This window comes from Notolepis coatsorum (assembly GCF_963971535.1).
Source record: "Notolepis coatsorum genome assembly, chromosome: 18".
NCBI lineage: Eukaryota > Metazoa > Chordata > Actinopteri > Aulopiformes > Paralepididae > Notolepis > Notolepis coatsorum.
Window position 1 is genome coordinate 20,011,128 of NC_140182.1, and position 18,504 is coordinate 20,029,631.

The 18,504-nt window shown below is 44.7% G+C and overlaps 1 protein-coding gene across 1 annotated transcript; it reads left to right on the top strand.

The window, feature by feature from the left end:
- Positions 1-1,460: 1,460 nt before the first annotated feature.
- LOC311245263 (proteinase-activated receptor 3-like) lies at positions 1,461-18,195 on the top strand (the record flags this gene model as incomplete). The annotated part of the gene is made up of 2 exons (XM_084335099.1): positions 1,461-1,530; positions 17,228-18,195. 2 exons carry the CDS (start codon positions 1,461-1,463, stop codon positions 18,193-18,195), a joined length of 1,038 nt encoding a protein of 345 aa, XP_084191225.1.
- Positions 18,196-18,504: the final 309 nt, after the last annotated feature.

The window sequence follows — 18,504 nt, forward strand, 5'->3', positions numbered from 1 at the left end:
TTTTAACCGTTTGTTTGTTAACGTCAGAGATGTAGTTATCATACTGCATACTTATAATGGACTTTCATATGAAAATAAAAAATACAAATAAAAAAATGTATTCCAAGCGAGAATCATAGCCACATTAATAACGTTTGTAAATCTGTCCAGATTTCAGCGAGTTAAGAGTATTTTTGTTTGTGCAGATCAACACCATAACTCATTCCCCGCCAACAACGTTTATATACTTTATTGGACGCCATCCTTTGAACGCCAACCACGTATATATACCTTATTTGATCGTTTTTCCTTTTTTTTCAATATTTTTATTCATTATTCATCCGGGGACCTCTGTGTTACCATAGGGAATGAGTCTGAGATGGCCAAAGTGCAATACCGGCCGTATCCAGCTAGACGGCGGTATCAAGCACCCTTTGAAACCTTGTATCTTGGCCTGTGCAATGGTCAAATGTCACCGGGAGCACTTTTCTTTGTCGGGCAAATGGAGCGGTTATAACGATCCGATTGAGAAGCGTCAAATGCTCCCGATGCATGATGTGTGGTGGATTATGTTGGCGACACAATCGACACCAATACTGGGACTCGCGATCAGATAATCGGAATATTCTTTTTGGTGTACATCCTAGTGAAGGGCTATATGATATCAATCCTGCGTTGATCCAACCATGTCTTCACCCCGATCCGCCTTGAGCCATCTAGTAGTGTTTACTTTATATATATATATCTATGTATTAGGGCTGTCAGTTTATCGCATTAATTAGATTAATTAATTACACAGCAAATTATCGCGTTATGAAAATTAACTCAAAATTCATTTATAAAAAATAAAATAAAAGATTATTTTTTATAATATTTTTTTTTAATCTCATTCATTCCATAAGAACGTAGAATAAACATTTACAAACTTTTTTTTTAATGGCCCATTTGCATGTTCTTGGTATCTGATTCTAGGGACATCTATGGATCTCAGGGAATGTATTCCCAGTGTCAGAAATACTGTGTCTGTTACAAGGCTTGAGTAAATTGTAATGAACCAAATGAGAATATCAATTCAATTCAATTCTTCTTTTTTTTTACTGAATAAGACCATGCTAAAATTTACCAGACCTGAAAAATCTAAGCAAATTAATAAAGGGAAGATGATTAAACAGAAGGTTTTGTAGATACAGTACTGAATTCTGCCATCCGGACACATGCTATTTGAAATATGATTATATAGAATATAAAATATCAGGCCTAAAATGGTTATGTGATTAAAATGTGATTAATTAGATTAATTAATTACAAATCATGTAATTAATTAGATTAATTTTTTTAATCTGACAGCACTACTATGTATATATCTATGTGTCGAGCTCTCTTCCTCTTCCCAGTTCTCAAGCAGCAGTCCTGGGAAAGGGGAGGAGTCTGTGCCTCCACCGCTCACAGACAGAGAGAGAGCATGTTCAGTGTCAGACATCATGCCAGGGAAGGGTTTGCTGCTTCTGCTTATCTCCTCTGTGTTCCTAGGAGTGGTGGTCCACGCTGAAGGTAGGGCTGTTACTGTACCGTTACTGTTTCTGTACCTTAGTTACTATTGCTACCGTGTATCTATGTATATGCGTTTCATTTCATGTATATATTGCTAGGTTTTAGTGAGTCGTTCCATATCTTCATTTGGGGAAAGTCTGGGACTGTTGCATATCTGGATTTCATTTTGTTTTTGTTTTTGTTCTTGTTGGTCCGTTGATGTTTCTCCTTGAATCTGCAGCCCATGGGGGCAATGCCTTGTGATCTCAGGCTATATAAATACATTTGATTTGATTTGATTGACGAGTAAGATGAATACATCAATGCAGGGCAGGGGTGGAGCGGTAGAGGGAGAGCTCCAGTTTATAGCAGAAAGTAACATCAGGGAAGGAAGAAGTGCTCGGTAGAGGGGGTGCAGGTTGGCCGCATTGATCAGTACCTCTTGAGAAGTCAGCCAGTTGAAGTCCAGCGACAGGTAGAACACAGGTTGCAGGATATCAGTGACCCTATCACTGAGGAGGAGGATACATTTAGAAGCTATGGCAGCTCTTCAGCCTTGCGTTCTACAGCCTGTGATAACTCCTCTTGCGAGTCGCGCTGTTTCTATGTAAACTCCGCGAGCAACGGGTCCAATAAATGTCTAAAGTCCAAAGCACACGGCAGGCGAGCGAACGTCGCTCAGCAACAATCGCTGATAGATTGATTAATTGTAGGGGTTTAACGGTACACAAAAACCACGGTTCGGTACGTACCTCGGTTTTGAAGTCACGGTTCGGTACGGGTTTTCGGTACAGTGGGGGAAAGTTTGGCTTTCCATGTTCCACTCAGGGGTGATGTAGTGTGCAGTAACTAATTGTACTTGTAGGGCTGTCAACGAATATTCTATATTGAAATGAATAATAAAAAATAGAAAATTACGGCCCCCGCTGGGCGGTCATTAGTGGTTAACATACCGTTTTCGTTCGGTACACAGCCGTACTGAACCTAAGGTCCAGTACTGAAACGGTTCGGTACGGATACGTGTACCTTTATACCCCTAATTGATTGATTGAAAACTTTATTTTATATTTTATATACCCTCGTTCATTCACAAACCCAAGATAAACATTGCCCCGTTTCAAAATAATCCAGGCTGGTTTTCTAGATCGTGAGATGAAGCGTTTTGTGCAGCGTATGCGCAAATCTCGTGGCTGCTCGCTTGAAACCTATATTATTGCCAGGTCAAAGGTAAACACATTACCTTGTTTCTTCACAAGGCCTGGGAGGGGGGAGGGGGGGGGGGTCGTTTATCCGACGCTGCGATCATATAAACGCATGTTTTATGATGGAGTACACGTAAAATAGACGTTACCTTTGGTTTAGAGGTACTGTACTCCATTTCTCACTTTGAGTCCAAAAGTGTCTTGAATCAGAACAGGATCAATACATATAACGTTAGGTAGCCCTCATCCGTCTTCTTCATCTGCTCGGCCAGACTATAGACGGAGCCGAATAGGTTTCCTCATCAGTCGGTTTGATTATAGTTTTTTTTTTACGTTTTACCAGTAGTGCTGAGTCCAACATAGTCCAACATCATAGTCTGGTGGAAACGCACTTTATCATCCATAATCATCATCCATATAATCCGTTTAGTCTTCTTCTTCATAATATCCAATAATTCGCTCGCCATTGCATTGCAGGTTACTATTGTGTGATCGGGCCAGACTATACCACGGAGCTGAATAGGTTTCCTCATCGGTCGGTTTGATTATATATTTTTTTTAACGTTTTTACCAGTAGTGCTTAGTCCAATATAGTCTGGTAGAAATGCACCTTATCATCCATAATCATCATCCATATAATCCATTTAGTCTTTTTCATAATATCCAATAGTTCGCAGTCTAGGCGATCGCGATTGTCGAACGTGCGTGTCCTTAACGTGTCTCTTCAAGGATTCTATTATCTAAAGTCTCAGGATCGTATAGTGGATCTCTATCGTATCTCTGCTGTGGTACTCACACGTTTTGTTCAAATGTTCTTATAAATGATTTGGAGTCGGAGCCAGGCGCGAAAGGTACAAAGACAGTCTAGCCGTCGTTTATTGGAAGATCCAAACAGCTTAAAGTTCTTGTCAACTTTTCTATGTCTAATCAGCATCTGCAGCACGTCTCGATTGGATAGTTTTCAGCGTAGGTTTTGGGGGTCGTCTCAAGATGATGCTCTCCGTGCGTCGACGTGGTCTGCTGGTCTCCGTGCGTCGACGTGGTCTGCTGGTCTCCGTGCGTCGACGTGGTCTGCTGGTCTCCGTGCGTCCTCTCCATGTCTCTCAACCTGTGGTAAATATAGGAATCACCCAAACCCCGCCCAGTGGTCGAGTCTCTGCCCCGTGATGTCACAGAACAGAGACTCCGGTTCCTGCTCTAATTGGCTTAACACGAAAGAACTGGGTTCCCTGACCAATAAGGAAGTGAAATGACTATTTTCGGCTCGTTCTTCCTTGTAATGAAACGGACTAACATTGAATTTTAATTGAATAAATGAATGAATACTTTGCTAACAGATTGCAGAATGGGTACAGCACAGCACAATACATACAATTCTGCCAAGGGGATATAGATCAGAGAAAGCCCTTTTGTCCATGTTTACATCAGGGTCCCCACTTTTCAATTCATACACAACTTTCCAACAGATGAGAAATACAGTATTATTATTCTAGTTTTACCAAATGCTTTTTACTGTTACATTCCAGACTGTGCTAGACTATATAATCCTAATTCGGAATTAGACAATTGAGGTCACAGTTTTTCTGTGAAAACATGTGTACAATGTTTGATGCATAAACTCCATAGTTAATCAATGTATCAGGAGAAAAGGTAATAGTTGTTTTAATCTTACTTTGTCTTAGTTTAAGTTCTAAACCCTATTTTGTTTAACTTGGTCTCCCCTCTAAGTGATTTGGGTCTTACGAAGCAGCGTTACAAGGTGACCTTACAGAGGGGATGTGAACTAGTTTCCTTTTAGAATGATTTACCCAAGTGTCCCTGAATGCGACCCTCATACAGATGGAAATATAGTACCCACTCAACCTAACAGTGGGTATTCCAGAAAGGTCTGTTTGGACTGCTTAGCTAAAGTAAACAGAACTCTGGTGCCGGCCTTCAGGCCTGACTTAAAGTTAAGTATTGGGCCCTCCATCCCACTTTGTTGTGTGGGGAAAGAGGTTTCATCTGTTTGCCATTTGATCTGTTCTTATTTTTATGGTACTCCGGGCTTTTTCCTATAGCTACTAGGTGAAGGGTGAAAGGTTGCACTGTTAGCCTTTGACTGAATTCTCCTATGGCCTTTTCCAGAAACCGCTAGATGATTTTGATCCCTCCTGTAATGCTTATACGGGTCATTTTGATCAATTTAATTTACGACACCTGCTCACTGCTGCTCACAATGAGTACCTAGTTGTTTGGGGGCTGTGGGGCTGGTACTAAGCTGGCCCATGCATGTTCATAAGGTAGGCGATACTGCCACCTGGCGAGATTCGATCGTCATTGCAATTCCAACGTAGGCAGATGTGCCAGGGAGCTCCGGCTGAGTGTTTAGAACGGGGATCAAAGGAAAAAGATCAAAAGATCCAAAAACAAGTATACTCGTTTTTGGCGCTCAATCGTTGGCGGCGAAACACGAGTATACTCGTTATTGGCGCCCAATGAGTTAAGGGTATGCAGACCAGAGAAAGACTTTTGTCTTGTTTACATCAGGGTCCCCCATTTCAATTCATAACGCTTAGCCCCCCACACCACACACAACCGTCCAGGGTCAACAGCTCGGATCGTATCGTTCCTTGTAGTTCTGAATAACTGTGATACATTTTTCGTCATCCATGTTTAACGTTAGCTAGTATGTAATGTATAATGTATGTAAGCTATTTAATGTGTAATGTATCTTCTCAATGATTCTATGTTATAGCTATATGATCTTTCTCTAATGTATAGTGGAATAGCTTACTCTGCTCGTTGTGTTTCCCGTTAAAGTAACAGTTCATTCAAATGTGGTCCTTTGGAAATCACGTGGAGGCGGAGACAGCGCTGCGGGTGAAAACGGTTCTGACCGTTGTTTTATTGGAATATCCAACAGCTTAAATTATCTGGTTCACAGCATCAATTATTTTCTATCTCTAATCAGCTTTTCCCGGAGGGCTTCTTAGTGGCGTCTCTTATTCTCGAACTGGTGGGGTGGATTCTCCGTCTCTGCTTTTCCGTTCTCCCTGCGTGTCTCTCTGCGTCTCGGTGTCTCCGTGTCTCTGTGTCACCTCCATCATTCAACCTGTAGGTTTTATAGAGAAGAGAGAACCCCCCCCAGCCCTTGCGCCATCCAGTGCCGTCACCCCAGAGAGCCTGCTTTCCTATTGGCTAGAAGGTCTCCCCTCTCAGTGATTTGGGTCTTGCGAAACAGCGTTACAAGGTGACCTTACAGAGGGGATATGAACTAGTTTCCTTTTAGAATGATTTACCCAAGTGTCCCTGAATGCGACCCTCATACAGATGGAAATATAGTACCCATTCAACCTAACAGTGGGTATCACAGAATGGCCTGTTTGGTCTGCTTAGCTAAAGTAAACAGAACTCGGATGTTGGCCTTCAGGCCGTCACTTCTTGACTTAAAAGTTTAGTTATTTGGCGCACCATCCCTGTTCGTTGTGGAGGAAGATGTGTCATCTGTTTGCCATTTGATCTGTTCTTATTTTTATGGCACTCTGGGCTTTTTCCTATAGCTGCTAGGTGAAGGGTGAAGGGTTGCACTATTAGCTTTTGACTAAATTCTCCTGTGGCCTTTTCCAGAAACCTCTAGATGATTTTAATCCTTCCTGTAATGCTTATATGGGTCATTTTGATCCATTTCGACTGAGGCCAGTTAACAGCCTTCTTGTTGACTCAAATGTATGGTTAACCTAACAGGTGATTTGGCATGGCTGTGAGTCTCTATTTTTCTAAGAGAAAATAACCTAGTTCTTTGCTATTTCATATATGTGCATAATTTCTATTGTTTAATTTTACAGGTTTTATTTAGATAAATATACGACAATCCACCCTTAGTGGGTTTCATAACCCACTATATAGCACCAATATGTTCTAAATTAAACATGTTAAACCATAATTATCATTTTTGCTAATATTTTCAAAAAATTCAAAAAATCCAAAATTTACACAAATCGAACTACCAAACCCATTTCCGTCTGTACAGTTACAAAATCATCATTCACTCTTTCCGTTGGCTTCTTCCCCAGTCACACACAATATCAGTTATTACTATGACTTTAGACTAAGAAAGCTGTTCCTGTTTTTACAAGGAAACACTCTTTCAATAACAGCTTTTTTTGTTTAGACTATTTTATCCATGTTTACTTAGCTTCAATGTGTCTGTTTTGTGTAATTGACTCTGCAAGAAAAGATTAATACATCCTACCCAAAAGATTAACACTCTAAACATCTAGGGAGATTCAAACAAGCAAACATAAATCATCTCTTCTCCTTGAAAAGACCACTGAGGCCTCAATTATTCTTCGCTTTCATCCCTGTCAGTTATCCCTGTTTAAACCTCCTGAGGTCTTTACGGCTACCTCGTTTTGACTGTTTTCTTCTTGTTGTATTTTGTGCTAACCACAGCCTCTTCTTTGTTGTATGCAGTTTTTGGTACTGCTCCGATTTTCCACAGAAGGAAACGATTTTCCCTCTGTCCTTTTTTGCATTTTGGATTGTTATTTGCAAACACACAATGGATTGGAAGGTCTCATTTTCGCACAGATACATTTTTACTGTTCTGTATTTGACAACACTCTTTTTCCAAATTCGTTATCTATATATTCCACAGCTTCAATTGTTAATATTCAATCAAATCACCTTTGTCTCATTCATTTTTGTGCTGTACTATCTTACTAGATCAAATATCTCAAGTTCAACACAATCACCACTCCACCCTTGAAAGTGGAATAACCATTTATTACACTATCAATACCTTGTTCCCAGACAGCCTCCTCGGTCCGGACAGCCAGCTCTAGACGAGGTCAACCACCAACAGAACCTATGTGCATGGTAACAACCCACAGTCCCTTTAAACACACATCCCACACACTCTGCCAGCCCTCAACAAGCCGGTGCAGAGTCCCCCATAAGCCAATTATCAATTTCACACGTCTGCACCCTACTTGTAAACTATTTGGCCAATGGTGACCAAAATCTACAGAGCTTACCTATAAACAGAGAAACACGTTCGCCCAACACTTACCAAACCCAAAAAAGTGACACAACTCCCCAGAATCCACTCCTGGACTCTCAATGAGCGGAAAACTAAATCATGAACCAGCTCCCGTCCACCCTTAGTTTCCAGCCCATTATATTAGACATTCCTACCAGTCCCGCTGTGTCACCACCACCTGCTATCCCTGACCGGCGAGAGATCCCTCCCAGCCAGTCAGTTCCTAAAAAAAAATAGAGTGTCAAACAAAAACAAAGAAAATTGCAAACAAACATAAACAAAAATTCGTGAGTGCCTTCATGCAACACACCCATCAACAGAATTAAACTATCAGCTAGAGGCATAAATACCCCCGCATAATCACTAAGAAATAAAAATTAAAAATTAAAAAGAAATGAAGTAAAGAAATTAAATTAATTTTTTTTTTTTTTTTTTTTTTTAAAGTCTCCTTGACCACCATTGGATCAAGTATGTATCATCACTACTAAAATAGTCCTTTGTTATTAACTCTGTTTAATATTATGTCTAATATCAACTGTTTAACCCTTCTCTGACACCGTCTGGGTCAGAGTTCACATGACCACAAGAGCCATTGCGGTGACCATTTTTCTCTCTCTCTCCAATCTGTGCAGCCGGGCCAGGCTGCACAGGTGGGAGATACCAAAAATCGTCCACCATACCATTCTCCCTTACGTTTTCCTCACTGCCACAGCAAGAGTTGATCAGACACACTGTAGCAAAAAGGAAAACCCATGATTGGTCTATTATTTAACTGTTAGTACGATTGGCTCATGCATCTGTCAGTCATTTCACCTCTCCCTGTTAGTTGCACATCCATCTTAGTCGCTTCCACTCATAATCTAATGTATCAACGCTCCTATATATTTTTTATTCTATTTTTTGTTCCAATCAGTCCTTCTTCCCATTTTAACTTATTAATAACTCTATTTTCCCGAGCACTATTAGCTCCGCTTGTGCATTCCTGCCTCGTTCTTAATTAACCTATGACCTATGCAGACACCCCCTCTGACAATGTCCCAACTCTCCACATTCCCAGCAACCCTGTTTGGACTCTTGCTTCTTTCTGGACGTTCGCTGAGGCCTCCACCCTTTGTCACATGACCGAGCGAAATGGCCAACCTCCCCACAACCCCAGCACACAGCCGACGCCGGCCATCCCAGGGGTTCCAGTTCACCCAGTTTACCACAACTCCCACAGTCTCTCGGCTGGCCTCCCACCGTCCTCTCCAGGTCCACCCCTCTCCTGTCCTCTGGTCGCATGTCCTGTTGCCTGGAGGAGAGAGGGGCATACCTGTCCTTTTCTGCTGCCTCTCCTCGGGCCTTCTCTTGTTGGGAGGGGCCTGGAAACTCACCCCTCCTGCGGTTCTGTTCACCCTGTTGCGGCCCAGTTCCCTGTCCGGGCAACGGAGCACAGGGCACTCTTTGATCACAGCGGCCTAGGTCAGACGCCCGAAGCATGATCTCAACAGCTGTCGCTTCTAGTAGCACAGTCTTTCTCGCCAGTTCTCGTCCCAGTCTCTGAGTCTCGTGTGCGGCTTGACCGATCTCCAGCTGTGTCTTCATCAGATCTCGATGAACTGCCTCGTGTTGTTCGAACGCCGTCACAAACGCTCTCTGTTGTCTATAGTATGTTGCCTCTTCCCCCATCTCAGCACGGGCGGCTTGACGTCCCATCGTTGGGCTCCGCCTCCCATCTTGGCTTTGGTGCTGAGGGCAGGATGGATGTGGGAAACGGGTGGGCTGTAGAAACTGTTCGTGTATTCCATACCTGCTGTCGGTCTCAGTTCCAGCCCTCCGGCCAGAGTGGACTTCGTGGGACGGCTGTAACCTCAGTCTCTTTTTCTGCCCCTTGGTTAAACCGCAGTCGCCTGCAATGGACACTCCAGCTTGAATCGGTTCTGGTTGGAGTAACACCGTTGTCACTGGTTCACTCCCCTGTGTTGGAATCAAAGTCATCATTCCAAGTCCTTCTGTCGTACTGGTCACATGAGAGAAGTCCATATTCAAATCAATCAGATCATCACTGGTATAGTCTATCTGGGAAATGTCTGCAGAGGCCCTCGGCCTACTCCCCCCAATGGCCCGATCACTAAGGCCCTCCTCCATATCGTTGTTGTTGTTATCCTATTGTTACTGCATTTAACGCTTCAGTTGTTCCTATCAAATGTCCCACTAAAGTGAACTTCCTATGTTACTGTCATTCATTCCACTTTCAACACACTCTTGTAATCACCGTTTGAAAAAACAAGTTTCTCTGTCTTCCACTACTTCTACTTACTTGAGTTAAAACACTCACACTGTCAAATTTTTACCGGTGCAGACAGGGATTGACAATTTTCTTATCATTCATACTATACCAAGGCTCATATAGCCATTTCCCCAATTGGTATTGAAATCGCCAGAGCCCTAGTCCTCGCCGAGCCTGTGCAAAAAGAAAGCAAAAACATAACACTTAATACAGTGGCATTTCCCTTGTCATTTCCTCAATATTTATGCATTGGAAATGTCGGGCATTCCTATACTAATTCTTCTAGAGAGATTCGGTGTGATCTACTTGAATATAACGATACGGCTTTACTTGTTTTTGTCCGTTTGTCCAACCGGAAACTGGAGGTTCCAATCCTTTGTGTGTTCCCTTCACCTTTGGTTCTCTGGGGAACATAATCATTAAGTTCCACACAACCTATCAATTCTAACAAATGGTAAACTTGGTTAGCCATCTGTTCCAATTTCTTTTTGCCTTGTTGAAATTGTCATAATTTATACTTTAAATGACTGCTCCGCGTATTAACTATGTATAAATGTAATATTAACTTCCCTACTTGCTTTCTACTATGAAAATCAAAAACTATACTTCTTCCTACATTTCTCACCACATTTACATCTCACGCCTTCATCACATTCTTCATACAACACCATTCTACATTATATTTCCACACATACCCCCTCACACCACCAAAAAAAACCTTTTGGTGGCGTCACTGCTTCCAACCACTATCACGGGAAAAAATTTATCTTTAGCAACTTAGGTCACTAAACCCCTGACCGTTACATAGCCCAGTTGCCCACGTTATTAAATTCATGAACCCCAGTACTATACCCACCGCAACATTCGCCATGATCCCTGAATCCACAGAGACCCGTCATCTCACAGCCCAAAGCATCTTCCCTCAGTTTCGAACCTGAACGAAAACACCCCAAACCCCCTTCCAAGGAATATCACAACTCGTCCAACCATCACCTGTACCGGCACCTATTTCACATACATAACAGCTACGTAGTTTAAAACAACCACCCAACCAATAACACACAACAAGACGCAAAGCCAACCCTGCCTCCAAGGACCCCAACCGAAGGGGGAAACTAGGGGACTGGCACCTTCCCTAAAATGAAAAACAAAAAACACGCCACAACCGTCTCTAACCAAAACCAACCTAATGTAAAACCCACCTCCCTTATAACAAATGCTCCAACTCCTTGCCCCCAGCCCAAACACACACGCCACACTCAAGAGGGCCAGTCTGGGGGTTGGAGGGACCCCAACCAGAAACGGTCCGTAACGTACCCACAATCCATTTGAAGGCAAGGCATCGAGGGGGGCGCACGTGGAGAAATGAAGGGAGGGAGAGAAGGAGAGACACAGAGAGAAACACAAGGAGAGACAGAGGGGGGGGAGAGACATACATACGGAAGAGGAGTTCCCAAACGACCATGAATATTAACTTATCCTTCCGTAAAGTAAACACTATTTTAATACAACCACTGCCTCAAGCCCACCATAAGGGCAACCTAACTCGAATACTCTAACTAACCGCATGTCATGTATGTCCTGATGAACCGAAAATGGGGGACCCCGATGTAAACAAGACGAAAGTCTTTCCCGGTCTGCATCCCCTTAACAATCGTGTGTATTGAGCCGTACTGTATTACCCATTCTGATAAAGTTTCTAATCCACCAATCAACCAACAAAGTCCATCTGGGAGAGAGGGACAGACTGAGGGAAGGGGAGATACCGGGAGGGAGGGAGGGAGGGAGAGCGGGAGGAAGACAGGGAGGGAGAGAGGGAGGACAGATGGAGGGAGGGGGGGCACAGACAGATGAAGGGAGGGGGGGAGCTATGACGGGAGACTTATTTATTACCTTTCTATTTCCAGAATCAACCAGCAGACTTCACCGTATAGCCTGGTCCAGTTAACCCACAGCTTAATACAACTAATGGTCTTTGCATGGAGTTCCTAAAAGCCACCACTATACCCCAAGGGACGGAGAGAGGGAGAAGGGAATGGGGGAGGGAGGGATGCAGGGAGAGAGGGAGGGAGGGAGGGAGAGAGGGAAAGAAGAAGAGAGACGGCGAGACGAAGGGAGGAGGGGGGGACGGGGGAGGGAGAAGGCAGGCCGAAACTCCACCTGTTCAAAAAGGCCTTCGACTGTCAGCCTCCTACTTTAACTTTATCGCCCTCGTTTTTTAAATCCTCCGTTTATTCTATGTTTCTAATTAACCATGTTCTATTTCTTCCCTATAACTGTTTTAAACCTGTAGCGTAGCACTCTGGGATCCCATCGAACAAAAAGCGCATCACAAATCCAATCCATTATTATCACTATCATGTGTGGCTGCCGTCCTGGCGGACATCTGTGCTCTACCGAGTGCACCCTTCTAGTCCAGCGAGAGCGCCGACGCTCCGTATTTGAGCAGGGTTGCCGTCTGTCAACACAAGTTGGAACCCTGGAGGAAGCGACATAAGGAAACAAATTGCCAATAACTGTGAAGTTATCTTCGAACCCGTATCAGGAAACAAGCCTCCACACACCTGGTTAAATTAAATGCGAAACAAGACCTCCTGTGCGTCTCATGTTACAAACTTGTCCCCGTGAGCAGAGCGCATCACAACTACATCTAAAGGTGCATTGTTTGCAAACATTAGAACAGACACGTGACTCATACGCACACAGGAACGGGAGAGAGGGAGGGAGGGAGAGAGGGAGGGAGAGAGGGTGGCAGGGAGGGAGGGAGGGAGGGAGGGAGAGAGAGGAGAGGGAGGGAGGGAGGGAGGGAGGGAGGGAGGGAGGGAGGGAGGGAGGGAGTGGGAGGGAGGGAGGGAGGGAGGGAGGGAGGGAGGGAGGGAGGGAGGGAGGGAGGGAGGGAGGGAGGGAGGGAGGGAGGGAGGGAGGGAGGGAGGGAAAAGAGTACTATATCTGCATGGGGGGGCACACACTATGGTATAGAGGGAGATGATATCTCATCTCTACAGTGGGGCGGGGGGGGGGCACACACCATAGAAGCTATGAAGGGAGAGACTACAAAAGATTCCAGAGAAGGAGCTGTACCATAGGGAGCTCACACCATATAATAAATGGAAGGACGGAATGGAATGTGGTACCCACTATGATAGTGCAGGATGGATGGAAGGGGGGAGGGGAAGGGGGCACACACTATGATAATGCAGGATGGCACCCGTTCTAATAGCGCAGGAGGGGGCATACTGTGATAATGCAGGATGGCACCCATTATAATAGCGCAGGAGGGGGCATACCCTATAGGGAAGACTACAGTGGAGAGGGGGGGCCCTGATGAAACTTCCAGTATCTTCTCATATACTGTACCATTTTAGCCATAAAAGGGGGAAAAAGGAGGGAGGGAGTGGAAATGGGAGGGAGGGATGGAGGAAGAAAAGGAGGTGAGGGAGGGAGAGAGAGAGAGGAGAGGAGAGGAGAAGGAGGGAGGGAGAGAGAGAGGGAGGGAGGGAGGGAGGGAGGGGGGCAACCTAGGGAGAGAGGGCGAAGCAACAGCAGAGGTGTATCCATTTCAAAGACAACACCGCCCCCTGCTGTCTCTATTCGACAAGTGCGTCATCACGCAGCCACTCCTCCCATGACGTCAGCCGACGTGCTCACACAACATGAACCCCAATTCCCAGAATTCCCTGTACCGAATCGTAGTCCGGCATTAAGGATGGCTTCCCGCGAGACGTCGCCACAGGCTTACGTCACGTTTACACACACAAGGTCCCGCTGCCAGCCAAAATAGCATCACGCGATATTCCCCGAGACTCCCAGCATGCAACATTGTTAGCACAGGTAGCTTTAGCATGTTAGCATAGTTAGCTTAGCATTTTTAGCATAGTTAGCTGTCCACTGCTAACACCATAGATATCTATATAGATATCTATGGCTAACACCATTAGCGTAATACTGTTAGCCCAATTAGCTTAGCTCAATGTTGCTATCGCTTGATTAGCCTAGCACGGCTAGTTAGCTTAGCCTAGCCCCTTACAATAGCGTTTCCTACACGGCCCATTATCCTGTTGATTTGAGCGGCACAACACATCGCGACGTTTTGCACAACCCAGTCATACTTTATAACATCATTTTAAATTTATTAAGCATTCGTTCATAAACCTTACAGTATCATTTTCTCGTTTGCCCGCCCGTCCGGCCCCGGCCTGCTCCGTATTTTAAATCTAACGCTCCCGATCTAGCCCCGTATTACAAATCTAACGCACCCCAAGCTCCGACGCTCCCTATGACGTCACCAGCTCTAAAATCCCCGTTTTCTTTGATCTTTACTACATTACTTTTAAACTTCTACAGCCCTGATTTGAAAAATTTCAACGCACATTACACATCTCCTAGGTTCCATCTCACATGTCATTCATTCAATTCACTCGAAAACGCAACACAGCGTCCACACGCTAGTCCCGTCGCGCCAGCTAATGCTGGCAGGACAGGGGTGTGGTTTCTCCGTTGCAGCCTTGGCCACCAGCTGGTTCATAATAATACAAAAAATACCTTGACATTTACTTCATAAGTCATAACCTCTAGCAGACTCATTCACACACATTCTCTCTCATCCGCACAGTTACACTCATACTTCCATTCAGCAACATAATCATTCTTAGCACTGGTCAACCTTGCACATCATGTAGCATCATTTGGTAGCCTTTTTCAGCCACCATGGATGAAGCTATAAGTTCCGTCATCTCAATACAACAGTCGTACTAAACATTAATAACCCCCAGCATTCCCCGTTAGCTTGCAACGTAGCTTAGCATGTATTAGCCCTGCTTTGTATAGCAGTAGCTTCCCGGGTATAAAACGGCTTTATTCCGTATACTGCAACAATATAGTAATCCGCGACGTTTAGCGTTATGATGACGTACTTTTGATCATAGCTATGATACCATGCATGTGCCATCCTATTTCATCCAAACAACATATATACATTGTTACATACTAAAGTCCTTATATAATGCCTCATCGCTTCTAAGTGCAGTTTTTTAGTTCGAACATAAGCGCAGATCTTTATAACCCCCCAGTGCACAAGTGCTAATTTTTCCGAGGTTTAAGAGGACTACCTTACGCGCTCCAGAGCTCTTGTTCCGTAAGAACTAAACGGATTCGTACGACGTCGATTTGTCTTTAGCAACGTACAAACCAGACGTCTCCAGTTATTGTCATTGCATTTGAACCTACGATTCTAAACAAGAGTATCTGTCGCCTAACCTGGCGCAATCCTCTAGCCCCTCAGCAGTGCGCGACCTGAACTATTTTATTGTCCAACCCGATCGCGCCAATCCCCTTCATTTCATTAGTGCCGATACGGCTGTGCGCTCAATCGTTTTAATTCGATCGCGCCAATGCAACCATTCTCTACCCCTGTTCGAAATCTGCCCAAACAAACCCCGACAATACAGACACATCTTCAACTCACCGTTTGGCCTCTGCTGGTTGTTGTTGCTCGAGGATGGTGTAGTCAGGCGTCGCTGCTCTGCTCTGAGAGTTTTTGAAGTTCTGTTGTCCTTGTCCTGGGTCCCGTTCGGATGTACAGACCGGTAGTCACGGCGCCAGATTAATGTATCTTCTCAATGATTCTATGTTATAGCTATATGATCTTTCTCTAATGTATAGTGGAATAGCTTACTCTGCTCGTTGTGTTTCCCGTTAAAGTAACAGTTCATTCAAATGTGGTCCTTTGGAAATCACGTGGAGGCGGAGACAGCGCTGCGGGTGAAAACGGTTCTGACCGTTGTTTTATTGGAATATCCAACAGCTTAAATTATCTGGTTCACAGCATCAATTATTTTCTATCTCTAATCAGCTTTTCCCGGAGGGCTTCTTAGTGGCGTCTCTTATTCTCGAACTGGTGGGGTGGATTCTCCGTCTCTGCTTTTCCGTTCTCCCTGCGTGTCTCTCTGCGTCTCGGTGTCTCCGTGTCTCTGTGTCACCTCCATCATTCAACCTGTAGGTTTTATAGAGAAGAGAGAACCCCCCCCAGCCCTTGCGCCATCCAGTGCCGTCACCCCAGAGAGCCTGCTTTCCTATTGGCTAGAAGGTCTCCCCTCTCAGTGATTTGGGTCTTGCGAAACAGCGTTACAAGGTGACCTTACAGAGGGGATATGAACTAGTTTCCTTTTAGAATGATTTACCCAAGTGTCCCTGAATGCGACCCTCATACAGATGGAAATATAGTACCCATTCAACCTAACAGTGGGTATCACAGAATGGCCTGTTTGGTCTGCTTAGCTAAAGTAAACAGAACTCGGATGTTGGCCTTCAGGCCGTCACTTCTTGACTTAAAAGTTTAGTTATTTGGCGCACCATCCCTGTTCGTTGTGGAGGAAGATGTGTCATCTGTTTGCCATTTGATCTGTTCTTATTTTTATGGCACTCTGGGCTTTTTCCTATAGCTGCTAGGTGAAGGGTGAAGGGTTGCACTATTAGCTTTTGACTAAATTCTCCTGTGGCCTTTTCCAGAAACCTCTAGATGATTTTAATCCTTCCTGTAATGCTTATATGGGTCATTTTGATCCATTTCGACTGAGGCCAGTTAACAGCCTTCTTGTTGACTCAAATGTATGGTTAACCTAACAGGTGATTTGGCATGGCTGTGAGTCTCTATTTTTCTAAGAGAAAATAACCTAGTTCTTTGCTATTTCATATATGTGCATAATTTCTATTGTTTAATTTTACAGGTTTTATTTAGATAAATATACGACATGTGTTCTATGTTAGTGTTGATGCTGACGTTATTATGTGGAGTTGCGCGTCCTTGGGGTTTTGTTGGGGGGCACGCGCCTGTGACAGGTCCGTTGTTGCGTTACTGGAGTATTGGAGTATTTTTCCTTTATTCCCCTCTTTCCTATTTCCACTCCAATAACACAACAACGGACCCATCCACACTCTTGTTCTGCACCAAACTACACTTTTGTATTATTAATTATTATTATTATTATTGTACATTATTATATGATTATGTTATTATGGTTGATAGTTATCCAGTGTTCTTTGGCTTCATTCTAAGAAGGCATCTACTGTAGTACAACCTCCTATGTCTTCTGTTTTTAACAGGGAAAGGGGGAAAGCAAGGCAGGAGGAATGTCTCTGAAGTGGCCTTCCCTGGACCCAGATAATTCAGAGGGGAACCAGACGTCATTCAGGCCAAGTCCCTCTCTTTCCTAAATGGGACACAAGCACCATATGTATCTCTCCCCACCCCTCATGCCCCTCCAGCTCTACAGTTGCTAAGCAACAGCACAGCAGGGTACCTCCGTGGTCCTCTGAGTACACAGGTCATCCCTGGTATCTATATATTGATTATTGCTGTGGGAATCCCAGCCAACGTTGCCATCTTATGTGCAGTGGCCACTAAGGTGAGGAAGGTGCCCGCTGGCATCTTCACCTGCAGCTTGGCTCTCTCTGACCTCCTCTTCCTCATCTCCCTCATCTTCAGGGCCCAGTACCATCTCCATGGCAACGACTGGGTGCTCGGAGAGACTGCCTGCCGGTTGGTCACCGCGTGTTTCTATGGCAGCCTCTACTGCTCTGCCCAAATGCTCGCCACCATCAGTATCTCACTGTACCTGGCTGTGGTGCACCCGTTCCTCTGCAACAGGCTCCCAGAGAAGGCCTTCCCTACCTGGGCCAGCTTGGTCGCCTGGGGGTTGTTCGCCGCTGCTGTGGTGCCTGAGCTCCTGGTCCGGCAGACCTACCAGCGCAAGCAGCTGGACAACATCACCACCTGCCACGATGTACTGCCCCCCCTGGATTACAGCTCCCACGCTCCCCTGCTCTACTTAGTCTACTACAACCTGGGCCTGGCCCTTCTAGGCCTGATGGTGCCCCTGGTGGTCACGACCGTGTGTCACACCTGCATCATCTACAAGCTCAGTCGTTCTGACTACAAATGGAGTAATTACCTCAAGGCCAGCTCTCTGGTGTTCCTCGTCTTCCTGGTGTGTTTCTCCCCCGCTGGACTTCTCCACTTCCTGCATTGTGTGCATCTGTTTGTGGACGGAAAAGAGAGCTTCGATATTTACTTCAACGTGGCTGTGTGTTTAAGCTGCCTCCACTGCTGTCTGGACCCCTTCCTCTTCTTCCTCAGGTCCAAGGCTGCAGGCTCCAAACTCTACTTTCTGGTCTTCAAGAGCAGACCCGGATGATTATTACATATCTCGATGTGATCTATCAAGAAATATCTACAGCAAGAATTTTGGGGTCTCAATGAATCCAAAATGACATTGTGGTTAGAAGTGGTGGAGAAAATAAAAGCTAGCATATAATGGTAATGTCTGGTTGGGAGCGAGGGAAAATGGATGGATTATCCAATGGGGGGTCCGGGAGGGGGGGGGGGGGTACGAGCTAGAGCATATGTGTGTAGGTTTTTAGATAACAGGTATTAAGGGTATATCCTATATAAGACAATTAACTAAAATGTGATTTCATTGGATGTGCACTGTCAACTAATGCTT